General features: G+C 41.7%; 1 protein-coding gene across 5 annotated transcripts in view; it reads left to right on the plus strand.

Moving 5' to 3' along the window:
• Positions 1–13,496, plus strand: part of LOC6552041 (serine/threonine-protein kinase par-1) — a 44,785-nt gene that overhangs the window by 14,856 nt on the left and 16,433 nt on the right. For 3 of the 5 annotated variants that reach the window (XM_015154565.2, XM_001980650.3, XM_015154569.2), the window contains exons 2-4: positions 12,559–12,935; positions 13,011–13,210; positions 13,271–13,488. In XM_015154565.2, the coding sequence (XP_015010051.2) occupies positions 12,730–12,935; positions 13,011–13,210; positions 13,271–13,488 (624 nt within the window). In that variant the 5' untranslated portion in view covers positions 12,559–12,729. The other 2 variants (XM_015154568.2, XM_026976118.1) reach the window with 2 other exon arrangements.

Raw genomic sequence — 13,496 nt, forward strand, 5'->3', positions numbered from 1 at the left:
TTTTATTTTCTTTTTGTGTGCATTTAATTACTGCTTATTTGTTTGGGCGAATTTGCAAACTATGCGCACTTTAAGCGAATAGTAATTTCAAGGAGCAGAGTGAATAAAGTTGAATGCTTGGATGTATTTTCTCTCGAATTTTACTCAAAATAAAAAAGCTTGAAATTACCCACAATTCGCTTTAAGGCTTCACAACTATTGTGCGCTCCTTAGCAAAAAAAAAAGGCAGCATTTCACAGAATGTTTTTATTAAGTTTATGTTTTTCCTCTGAAAGGCACTTCTGGCGCAAACACACAAAAAAATAACAAAATGGCAACAACAGTTGCTAAACTGCGCCTTTGCCCAGACTATCCGCCCAAACTGCTCCTCCATCGTCACCTGCCACGAATCCTTTTCCCCGGGACGAAACTCTTGGGAAGCCCAGAACAAACCGGAACAAAACAAAAGTTGAAAATGCATTTTAATTACATGCGTCTCTCTGGCGTGTGCCACGCCCACCCCCGGCCATAGCCGCCCCCCTTTGAGTCATGCAGTCTGCGCTTCAATTTAATGGGCAAAAGTGCTTAAAGCAGCAGAACGCTGCTCGAAGCACACAAAAAATAAGCAATTAAATTAATTTTTCGGTTGTTTCGGCGCTCTTTTTTTGGGCCTGGCCCACAGAGCAGCCTCAATGCGTCGAAAGTGGACAGCGGTCGGTGAATAAAAAATAAGAAGGCAACAATTAAAAAAGTGTGCCAGCGTTTTCGCGCAGCCAACAAGCGACAAGTGACAAGAAGTGCCGGCGACCTTCGAAAGTGGGAGGTGGGCGGTGGGCGGTGAGCTGTGGGTTGTTTTTGAGCTGTTTTTTTTGTTTGTTTTTTTTTTTTTTTGGCTCGGTTGCTACGATATAAGCACACTCCGACAGTTTGTCATTTTTGCGCACATTCATTTAAATGTCGAAATTAATGAACAAACGCAACGAGCAACATTTGTCACGCAGAAAAGCGCTCAAGAAATGCAATACACACGCAAATTGCTTAACTAATTGGCTAAAAGCGTTTTGGGCGAAAGTGCATTTGCATTTTCCTTCAGCTCGGAATTAATGAGGATTTTTATCAATGATGCATGCAAAATCAATTCCTAGCTTGAAAACTTTTCCAATTAACGAGAGTTCTTTCCCTCCTTTCCGCATAGTTTTTGGTGGAATAAATGAAGAATAAATATTTATTGCATCGTAAAAGTAAACCAATATTTCGCTCCATGACTCTATAAAACTTTATAGGAAACAGCTAAAAAAGTAACATTTTTTTATTTTTTTGGGGGGCGCACTGAAAACTTTTTATTAATGTTTGTCGCACTTTTTGGTCGGACATGCGGCGCCCGAGTCTAGGAAGCAATTTTATGTTACGACCATTGTTTGTTGGCCTTTTCGCTGTAGCTGGCCGAAATAAACACATTTTTATTACAGAATATTTTGTGCTGGATGCGAGCATTTTATTGCACCACGGTTGGCTCTAAATCAAAAGCTTTTTACACCAACTGAAAATAATTTGCCACGCAAAAAATCCATGAATAAAACGCATAAATATGTGAACGTCCTACAAAAGCAGCCAAATTTGGACATCGGCCGGAAGTGGCAACATCTATATGCACAGTGCGTTTCGCAGCTGTAAAGCGTATTATTTTGACAAAAATAAATTGAGTTTTGCAGGATAAGAGGCGTATATGATTTCATCTCTGTTTTGTATCAATATATTGCATTGTAGCTAGGACAACAATTGTAATTTTATCTTGCAGTTCCTTATGGCACTCACATTGAGAGTATTGAGAATTAAAGAATTTTCATTTCCGTTTGTAATATATTTATATATTATTGGTATCAGAACGTTTTTTTATGTTTAAATCTGTTGACCATTCTCCCTGCTGCTTAAAATTTATACATTTAAATAGAATATAAGTGCATAGTTCACTGTGCCAGCCTAATGACTCTTCTTATCGATTGCAATTAGGCCTAAAGTACAAGCCCGTTCGCAAAATCCGTGCCAAATTCAAGTAGGCCCCTAAAACAACATCCCAGCACAAGTCCTTCTGCGAACATTACGTATACGCCACGTGCACGGCAGTTGGTGTGTGTGTGTGTGTGTGTGTGTGTGTGTGTGTGTGTGTGCAATTGTTCTGGGCACCGGCACTCTTGTCTTGGCCGAAAGGAGTGCAAAATGTTGCTGATTAAGTGGTTGCCGCAAGCAATTTGCGTCAAGTGAAGCGCGTGACTCTCAACATGTGTCAACCGTACAGTGGAGACTCGAACAAAAAGCCGTGGAGGCATGGAAGCAAAAACAAAAGCCGCGCCAAAGCCACGATGTGCGACAATTACGACCGTAAATTATGCCACAAGCAACACAGCAACAATAACAGCAGTCGACCACAGCGCCCCATGCCACGCCCCCTTTAGTTGGGCCGCTTTGGCCTGGTCCGCCAACTTGGCCACAAAAGAAACGGGCAACAACGACAATGCCAACGACAACTCAATTAAGTAAATGAGCGAAAACCGAGATGTTGTTGTTGCTTATGTTGATAATGTTGTTTGCGAGTGTTTGTTGTTGCTCTCGGCAGAGTGGCTTACTTGTGTAATTAAGTGAGCAAATCACAAAATAATTATACAGCTCAGGGCGCAAACTGCAATCGCTGGCACCCACTAGTCGCTTCATTTTTCTTTTATAGCTCTTGCCGGCTATTTACTCTTGATGTCGTCATTGTAATTTTCCAAAAGAAATGCAATTATCGCACTCTGTCTCCCTGACAATTAGCCGGAATAACTAAAGCTTATCTCAACGTCATGCAAAGTCAATTACGCACAGCTTAAAGGGCGCACACACACACGCAGAGCCAGACAAGCTGGCTAGCACTCACACACCCGCACACACACACAGATGCAAAGTGAAAAGGACATTTTGTAGCTATTGCGTCCTTTTAGCCACCTGGCCACCCATTTCCCATTCAGGCGCAAGCAAATTTGCCCCGTGCAATGAAATGAATGCAGGTGTGACATGAAATAAAAGTTCGAAAAAAGTAATGCAAAAGGAATTTACTTTGGCTGCAAAAGGTAAAAGCTACCTGCACTACTTGTGAAAAGAGCAACTGAATAATGCATGCGCTTTAATGTTTGCAACAAGATATAGAAGTCTTAAATATCCCTTTAAATTGACACAGTTTCTTAGGTACTCAGCTGTTAAATATGGATATTGTGCGAAGAGTAACCAAACTTATAAGGTGATTCTCAGCGACTTAACAGCCAAGTGTGAGCATAACTAGAATTTCAGATAAAAACGGAGAACAAGTGCGGGATAAAAGTGGCGTAAACTTTTGCAATTCATACAAGTTGCGTTTTTAATCATCGCTTGGCACTTTCATGGTAAACTATTTTAAGTAGCGCTGTCGATTCAAGCGAAAGTTTGCGATTTATGGGCACCTTCAATCCACCCAAAGCACGCGTATGCAGTACGCAAATATTACGTATACGCAGTGTATATGTGTAGAAAGTTCCTGTTTCATTCCCCACCAGGCGTTATTGAACCAACAAAAAGTTGAGCAGTCAGCGAAAATGGCATTTCCGGTTGAAGTTGGCACACAAACAAAATTCCAGCAATGTCGCGTTTATTTATAAGGCAACCCGAAATGCAGGCACGCACATGGATCGCCATCCCCCCTCCTGATTTTCCGACTCCGCCCACGCTCTGATTTCACTTGTCTTTCTCTTTATTTTTGTTGGCGACGTTTTTGGCATGCAAGTTTTGCACTTTCCTTTTTTCCTTATATTTTCCTTTTTTCTCTACTTATTTTGAGTGACTTTTTGCTGTTGCATGCGCCAAGTGCAGACATGAGGCGAAAACGAGGCAAGGCAAGGTCTTAACTAGGTCGATCATTTGATGGCACACGCACACACCTAAGCCCACCCGAACTCACATTAAATATTTACCAGTACTCGGAGAAAAGGGTTTGCCTTTCAGCAAACAAATTTTCTTATTTAAAAATGTTGTGTTCGTAAGTTGGTATGCTTCGTCACTACGTGGACCGTCGTTCACAGTGACTATTTTCTTTCATGGTCACCAAACTGATGTAAGTTTTTCTCCAGCAATCTTGTAGCTTGCATACTTTAATTTGGTAAAGTTGAATAAGCCTACTTGAAATCACTATTTTTCCTCGTTTCGAGAGACCCATCTTATTCCATTTTCCAGCAGTGCCATAATAGTGCGAGTGAAAATGGCGTGCGGAAATTATATAAGCTCACTTGATGCTATTAAGGTTTGACTTACTGCCTGTCTGGTGTCTATTTGTCTGCCCGGCGACTGCCTCCGGGTGAACCATGTGCTTCCCAGTCCGCCGGCCATAGCCTTCCAATTACATTACCCGGACTCGGATCGTCAGCTCGCTCCATTTCTCGGTCGCTTCCTCAGCGGAAACACGGGATTGGGCACGGGAATATGGTCTACCCACTTTGAGCCGGGCAAATATTTGCCCTGCCTTCGACTAAAAGGTGATAAACTTGGCATAATGCAATATTTAATGTTTGAACAGGCATTTAAAAGGTTATATAATGCAGTTATGCTGTTGGTCCCACACTATCATCATCATCATCATCGCCATCGCCATCACCGTTGCCATCATCGTGGTCTGAAGCATTTCTAGCCGCTTGTTTGCCTCGTACTGATAAGCTTTGAAATATTTTGCACGCCCTGCCATATGCAAATGCAAACTAGATATGCACTTGCAAAAAATCTTGGTATCTTGGTCTTGGATAAAAATCCAATAAATTCATTGGACTCTTGGCACATAACATCAATGCAATGTTCTGCTGTATAATACCTACATTATTCATGACTTTCAGACTCATTTCGCAACTTTGTTCGTAGTGTAGGCTCATTGCCAGTCCCGAATCCAGTTAGAGTCAGGGCCAAATCAGCGACAGGGGAGCATAGGAATAGGGTGCTCGCCAGATGGATAGACGTGGAACTATGCACGAGTATATGGGCTCAAACAGAGTTCCAGCTCTAGCCAAAGCTACTGGGTACGGGCGAGCGTGTTTACATGCTTTCGACTCTGTTGATTAATGTTGTTGGCCACCCAGCTGAGCATTGAGTAATGCCGAGCCAGTTCGGCCTGATGGATAAACGGGACTCAGCAGGTCTTCCATCCATCCGTTGGCATTCCACGCCGCTTGCCATCCTCTTACCGTTCCGTATTAGGGCCAAAAGAATGTGAGACTCTGGCCAAAGTGTGTCTGGGGCATGCACATAAAATTACCTGAGCAAACACTGAAGTTACCCATCAAGTGTGATGTGCTGGGTGCTCGATTGGAATTTGGCATTCATTTGTGTTTACAGTCAACGGAATTCTGAAAGTTGTAGCTAGAATTCCAGCAACGATTCGAGATTCTACTTTATAAGCCTAAATTACTGAAATTCCCTTAGTTTCCCTAATAAATCAAGAAATATTTCTCGTAATTTTGGACAACCCCATGACCTTTGCAGTTGAGCAAAGATAGAGCAATGAGGAAACTATATCTAAATAAATCAATGGCTCATTTGCCAATGCCCCCCATGGGTTATATATGTACTCACTTTTATATATATACATACGCTCACATGCATGTGCACCAGCACATGCGTATAAACAACCTTATAGCCTTATAGACACCACAATATCTGTATGCAGCGATCGTGATTGCGATCCGTTCGGTTCACACATAATGCCGCTCCATTATGGCACGCGCCCCGCTCGAAAATCGGAGGATCCGTCGCACGTGAGAGAAAAGAGGGGACAGAGTTGGTGTTATGCCGTGTGTGGTGGAGGTATAGATAGAGATCGAAAAAGAGCGATGAGATTCGGCATTTGGGGAGAGAGAATAGTGCATTTATTTTTAGGATAACAATGGGCCCCGAAGAGCACCGGCAAGCGGCGATATTCAGCGGATTTCTGTGTTTTCCTCGGGAAAATTCGAGGAAAAATTTTCAGTCGAGCGCATAGAGCAACGCGAGCAAGGCGTCTAGAGGCCAGTGCGCGAATTATATTGTGCGAGTATATATACCGAATATATACACACTTATACCCAAAAATACCTATATAGATAGTCTACATATATGTGCACAGAAGATAGTCCACGGTATAAATATATACTTGAAAATTGTATACTACATATGGTTGAAGAGGAAAACCATTTTTCAATTTCAATTTGACGAAAAGTAAAAATGTGAAATTTGTGTGTGATTGTGTGTGAGCTGGTCGTGAAAAACTGCAATAAGAAAAGCTGCCGTAAAAGTGAGAAAAATGTAAGAGATAGCGAATATCTCGGTGTGTATCTATAATAATATTATTCCCAAAAACCATATACGAGGAACGAGTAAACTCAACACATCATAGCAACTACAATCTTGAGTGGAGAAAAATCTTCCTTTCTTTAAATGGGCACATATTTCGGGCTTTAGGTTCAGATGCAAATCGGCTTGAGATTCGCTTGTGGTCTTTGTCTTCCACGATCCCCAACCAAACCAAACCAAACCAGCCCACCAATCCCTATCTCATCTATGCTATTTGGTTTTTGGGGTATGTTTTCTAGTTGCTGCCTCTCTTGGCTGCTTTTACTTTTTGTTTCAACTGCTGCGATGCTGCGATGCTGCTGAACTGCTGCTTTTCTGGTCTTTTGCTCAAATAAAAATTCCTCTTGCGTGTTAGCTAAAAGTTATTTATAAAAATTTCTTTTAATTTTGTTTTCTTGCTGGTTTGCGCGGAGATACGAGACTTTAAATACGGCGACGTCTTCGTCTGTCGATGCTCTCGGGGAATTTTTCAGCTCTCGCCGCTGCATTAATGCCGCTTAAGAAAAGAAAATGCGGAAAAACCGACAAAATATTACAAATTTCCGCCTTATACACAAATTAGATCTTGTAAATTAGCGAAATTAAATTGCATTGCATGCTAATGGTAATTAATTCAGCAAATATCATGATATTTCCTCCTCCGGTTTTTCCCAAAGTTCACTTCTGTTGCTCTTCCAATTTTCCGCTTGGCCAGATTTTCCCTGTGTGTGTGAGTGTGGGTGGCACTTGAAAATTGCACAAAGATGAAGCCAACGTTTTCAGTTCCAGAAAAACATTACGCATACGCCGGTTGAAGTTAACTTGGCTTAAGTGCATCATTATGCCACAGCTAATTGAATTTAATACGTTCCAAACGAGCATAAATAGACCAACAAAATAGTGTGCATATATGCAAGCCCTATAGCTTGTGCAATAATGCATTAAGTTTGTAAGCCAAACACGACAGCTTACGCATAATGCTCACTGCCTTACTTTCCTTGTTAGAAGGTAATCGAATAGCCAGACATCCTGTCCCCAAGATTTATGACCTCATTAATATCCAATCAACCTGTTTGAGCCAAATCGGTCGCTTGCAATTAAGCTCCTTGGCTGGTTGGTTGGCTGGTTGGTTGGCTGGTTGGCTGGCTGTCTGCCTGTCAGTCAGTCAGTAAACAAACTTGAACATCACCACCGCTTTTCACCACCTGCCCCAAACGGCAATTAGGCAGGGCATTTATTTCACTACACTTTGTCAAATGCAATATCCGTGAAAGTGGACAGACGGACGGACACGGAGATACTGGCAGACAAACAACGAACCTGGCCATGGCAACAATGTCACAACTCAAGTGTCAAACAAAAGGCGACGATGGCAGTGGCGAAAGCAATGGCAACCCAACCAAAACAACGAAAAACTGGGAGCAGACTGAAGGTTCCCAGATTCGAGCCTCGAGATTCTCGGGCAGGGAATGTGCGGAGCCAAAATATCAAAATTTGCACAATTCTGGGACGATACTTTACGATGGTGACAACAAAGCGGACAAATATTTTGCAATGAGCTCGCTTGTATGTACATTTTGCATAACTCAAACAAAGTTTACTGCAACGAGCTTATAACTTTAGCCTTTTCTTCCAATTACAGAAAGTTTGACAAAGAGATGTGTAAACAATAAAATGTTTCATAAATAATTTTTAAAAAGTTTGCCACTTTAAAATAATAAATGTATAATAACATGCAATGCGATGATCGAAAACATGTCCTCCTGAAAATTTAAAATATTTTGTAGTTTAAAAAATGTTTTAAAAATATATTCACAGGTGTCGCATATTGCATACAAGTGTCTTGAATTATCTATTGTCTAATACGTTTAACTTATTATCCTGAGATTTTGCAATCAGTTACTCAATAAATCACATAATTCCATCCTTTAATAGCTAAGCTATCGAAACAAATCACCAGTATTAATGGCCAATGGGTAGGCGTTTTGAGCGTAATTTATTTCAATCCGTTTATTTATTCTGGCTATTCCAATTTTAGAGCTCATTATTCAGCTGCAGTTCAGCAGCTCTGCAGTTTTGGCGTCGTTTAATGTAAACTTTTCTCGTATTCGGTTCCAATTTGCAAATATTTGGTTTTCCGTGGGGACACTTTGAGCGGAATTCATCATTTGCCGTTCGCAGATGCTTTTGGTAGTGAGTACGTTGGCCATTTTCGTGTGGGGGAAGCTAGAGTAAATGAAAACTTTTGGCCTGCAGCTCTTTCGAGCACCGACATAAAGAGCCAAGCGTTAAATTCTTGTTTCCACCAGCCAGCTAGAAAAGTTTCAGTTTTTCAGTTGTTCAGTTTTCAGTTTTCAGTTGTTCAGCATATGGCGGTTTGTTTGTGTGGGTGGGTATTCCGGTTTTGCGGGTGTGTGGGTGCTAGCCAACAACTCTTTGTGCGTGTGCGTGTGTGTGTGTATGTGTGTTAGCCAACTTTCGTGCAAGCAAAGGAAATGCTTGACATGTCTTGTTCCTTTCGCTGGCTCTCTTATTTTATTTGGCATTTTTATTTTTTCGCCTTATGTTTGGCTTGTGTTTAGCCTGCGGCATTAGCAAAAAGCGAAATGGAAAAATTACGCGAACAGAGAATTGTTTTGCTGTACGTTTATAATTTCCCCTTCCTTTTTCCCAACATTTTAATTAATTATTTGCTCGATATTTTTATTTAGTTTTTCCGCTTGCCTTAGCCGTTTGCTATCATGAGCCAAGTTTAACCACTGAACCCCGAGGACCTTCAACTTAACTTATTTACGACCGCCAGTTTTCACTGTCTGGCGCTATGATAAATTGCATAAATATTATCGCCAGATTCACAGGAATATTTAGATGAGCAACAACAATAAATCATGCGATTTATTTAACACAATTAATGCTGATGTTGATTTGGGTTGGCATTTGTGGGACTGTCTGCTTCGCTGTTCTACGTTCATTGAACGGGCACTTTTTGACTTATTGACACTTCACATTGCCCGACATTATTCGCCTTAATTGCCGAAGCAGACTGCTATATGCGTATATCTATGTATATATACTTACCTCTATGTGTATTATTTATTAGACTTAAGACAACATAAATTCGTTTTCTCATTGTATTTTTCGGTTTGCTCTGTTTTAATTACCCGATTTGTATAGACGAAAATGTTGTTTGGCAGTGAAGATGTTTATTCTAATGCAATAAATTAATGTAATTTGTTTGATATATGAAGAGGTCAACAGACCACAGAGATTTCTGTATTTGCAAATTTTACTTTGTCTAAATACTTGGCATTCCATTAACGTTTCATTTTGTTTGCCTACATATATGCATACATTTCGGAATTATTTATAATTGGCTTGATACATTCAATTAGTATAATAACTCTGATGTATGAACAGAATTTATGTATATCTGTGGGCTACAAAATATTAACAAAATTCATTTAGTTTGCATCCTATTTTTAATTGTAAGATTCATTCTGTTCGAGCTCGCATTTATGATTGCATAAACACTGTATGCTTGTAAATGTTTTTATTATATTAAATATACGAATTGTATTGAACCCTTGAGCATCAATACTTCACCTAGGAGATGTCATTAATGCTATTCAATTAAGGCCCATCAGTTTTATCAACAGGGAAATTCATTTAATTTTGCAGACAATTGCATTGAAATTGATTTACAGGCATTTGAATGTCCATTTAGCGCGTCTGTGCGGAATTCTCTTAAAACACAAATAATTTGTCATTCTGCATAGCCATATGTATGTATATGTATAAATATATAGTTCATGCGATATGTTTGTCCTTTGTTGCTGTGCTGTCACTTGTTCGCTTACCACCCACTTTTCGGCCACCCAATGACATTGAAGCTTGAATTCAATTACGGCATTGCATTTATTTTATTTCTCTCTGGCCAACACGATTTTTATCATCACTTTATGGCCGGCCATTAATTTCTGCTATTATTCTCGATTATACGACGAATTTACCGCTTGAATGGATCGCGTCGTTCGCAAGGAATTCCAGTGGACCGGGAAACATCAAATATTTTGAGACAGTCCCAGAAATAACTTGGCCAAAATGTCGCACTTGACTTGACCCAGAAAAACATTCTCATTTGCATATTTACATTGCCTATCTGGATGGAATTTATTGTTGCTGTTCCTGTTGAAAACAGCAGCAGAAGCAGAAGTAGCCAAAAAAAAAATAACGAAAATAGAAGAAGTGAAAGAAATATAGGAAAATATTTTCCCTTTACGTAAACGACAGCGATGCAAGAAATTCCAAACTGACGGAAAAGCAAGCGCAGATATTTCAACAACTTCTGACTGCCCGGGAATGGGGCGTCGAGCGGCGGATAGGGGGCGTGGTCGCCGTCTCCGCTCGTGTTTATCTCTGCCGGGTGCCATCCTCATCGCATTCGCATAGTTAGTTGTTTCGCTGGCTGCTCAATGACATGTGCTGTCTGAGTGCCAAAAAGTAGGAAAAAAGAACGGAAAATAGGAAAGTAGGAGAGCAAATAAATAAATAGCACAGACTGGACGCCTCGCAATGTTATTGTATCTTGCAGATGCGAAATTGAAGCATCGGGCAATCGGCAAACGGCCAGCGTCGAGTTCAGCGCACTTTGAAAACTGTTCGTTGCCCTGATTTTGATTTTGGATTTGGATTTGGCTTTGGCTTTACCCAAAGATATATAATACCAAAAGGAATCAGTGCCACTCCCCCTTTTCTTGTGCACTGTGAAAAAGAAGATACCTATCTAAACAATCTATCACATTAGTTGTTTCTTAAAATTACAAACTTCGTGGAACAATCTTGAAAATGAAAAACAAGTAAAAATGTCGTATCAAGGATATACTTTCAATCAAATGAATATTTATTTTTTATGAATTATTTATTTATTTCTCTGTAAGAGGGTGCTGGCCATATAATTGCGTGTACAGATTAACTTATTTACGTGCGTGAGAAGTAAGGGAATGAGCGGGACAGGGAGAGGTGCACGCGTGCCTCGCGCATTTGCTATGCATCTGTGTAATCGTATCTTTAAGATACAATTGCAGCCAGGCATTGTTATTGTCGGTGGTGGTGGCTCGTGCCCAACTCCGCATCCGCAGATGGCCCCCGGCTGCCTGGGTTTCTGTTGTGGTTACACTTTAATTTACTAGCCATCAAGTGCACATTTATAATTGGAACGATGCCAGCTAAAGGGGAGACCCTAGAGTGTCTTCTATCTGTCCGTATCTGTAACTCGGCTCCCTGCCTTACCTCCTCCTCCTCCTCCTCCACCTCGACCATATTTACTGGGGGTTTCCCTTGGACTTGGCTTGCCAGTCGGTCGGTCATAACTGTCAGAGACAAAACGCTGCAGCTTAAGAGCAGGCAAGTACTCATAGTTGCGCCACTGCAACTGCAACTGCTCCACAATGCTGATAGATTAGTTCTCTAATAGCAGCGCAATCCACATTTAGACAGCACAATACCCGAAACGGAGGAGGAGATGGCGGTTAGGTGGCATCACAAGTGACCACTTTAAGCCAGACTCTTGGCGGACCTTCAAGGATGGTCTGCTGGATCATTTCATTTTGGAATTGCAAAAGAGTTCCATTATATCTGCGGAATCTTGAAATTATTTCCAAATTTCAGCATTTGAAAGCAAGTCAAAATATCAGTTCATCATGAACATTTCTCCGCTTGACAAGAGAGTTCATTTGTGTCGTTTGTGTCAGCTTTTGGCACCTCATCAGAAGCAACCCCTGAAATATGTGTATATATTTTGATAAAATATTGTTCAAGACAACATTTGTAAACAAATAAAATCTTTATGACACTGCGCGGTAAATATGATGGTCCAATATAAGCACTTCCTTGGCTCACAGCACCAACCCGACCAACTGGGTCGTCAGAATCGCACAGCCCTGCTGGGGCATAATTAAAAACTGGGTCGAGTGTAGATTTTCGGTGGCTCTCGTCCTTTTATGCCAGCCAGGCTCCAGGGAAAGCGCAGCCACATTTGCCAGCAACTTTGCAGCAGATTCTACCCTTACATACGTCAGTTGCAAGAGCGATTGCCTTCGCTTCACCCACTCGCCTCGTGGATAATTAATTGATTGCCCATTTGATTGAACGTTTGATGGATGAGGGCTGTCCGAGTGCTTGGCTCAGTTTGCTAACGGATTTCACATCTCCCTCCATCTCTTGCAGTAATTTGCATCGGCTGTTAGTGGAGCAGCCTCGACATCAGACCCAATCCCAGCCCCAACCCCATATCCAGCCCGGAAAGAAGAAGCAGTAGCAGTCACCGGCATCGGCACCGCCACCGCAATATCAGACAGATCTGGAGTCACATCCACGTCCACATCCACATCCACAGACATGGTGATAAGCAAACCCGATGGAACGGCGGCCAATGGAGCGGCGGGAGGAGCGGAGGCCGCTGCGCCAACTGGCCTCGATGCCACCGGGAACAGTGTGGCGCATCCTTCGGGAATCCCGCAGGATCAGATAGACAATATCATGAGCGGCATCGCCAACACAGGCAACGTCAAAATGAACAATCACCGCAAGAAGTTGCGACAAAGGTGAGTGCTTTAAATATAAATATAAGCTGTAAGAGTTTTTTACATTTATAAATGATAAATGATGCCTTCTTACAGATTTGATATTATTAAGAAGCTAGGGCAGGGCACCTACGGCAAGGTGCAGTTAGGTATTAATAAGGAAACCGGCCAGGAGGTGGCCATCAAAACCATCAAGAAGTGCAAGATCGAGGCCGAGGCGGATTTGGTGCGCATCCGTCGCGAGGTGCAGATCATGAGCTCAGTGTATCATCCCAACATCATTCACATCTACGAAGGTAATTCAGTCTGAGCACAGTTTAAGTGGAGATACCAATTAAATCTTGAAATACTCGCAGTATTTGAGAATCGTGAGAAAATGGTGCTAGTCATGGAGTTTGCCGCTGGCGGTGAGCTCTACGACTATCTGTCTGAAAGGAAGGTGCTCACCGAGGAGGAGGCGCGACGCATCTTTCGCCAGGTGGCCACCGCCGTCTACTACTGTCACAAGCACAAGATCTGCCATCGCGATCTCAAGCTCGAGAACATCCTGCTGGACGAGAAGGGCAATGCTAAGGTAAGAAT

This window comes from Drosophila erecta, unplaced genomic scaffold (assembly GCF_003286155.1).
Source record: "Drosophila erecta strain 14021-0224.00,06,07 unplaced genomic scaffold, DereRS2 tig00000000-arrow-pilon, whole genome shotgun sequence".
NCBI lineage: Eukaryota > Metazoa > Arthropoda > Insecta > Diptera > Drosophilidae > Drosophila > Drosophila erecta.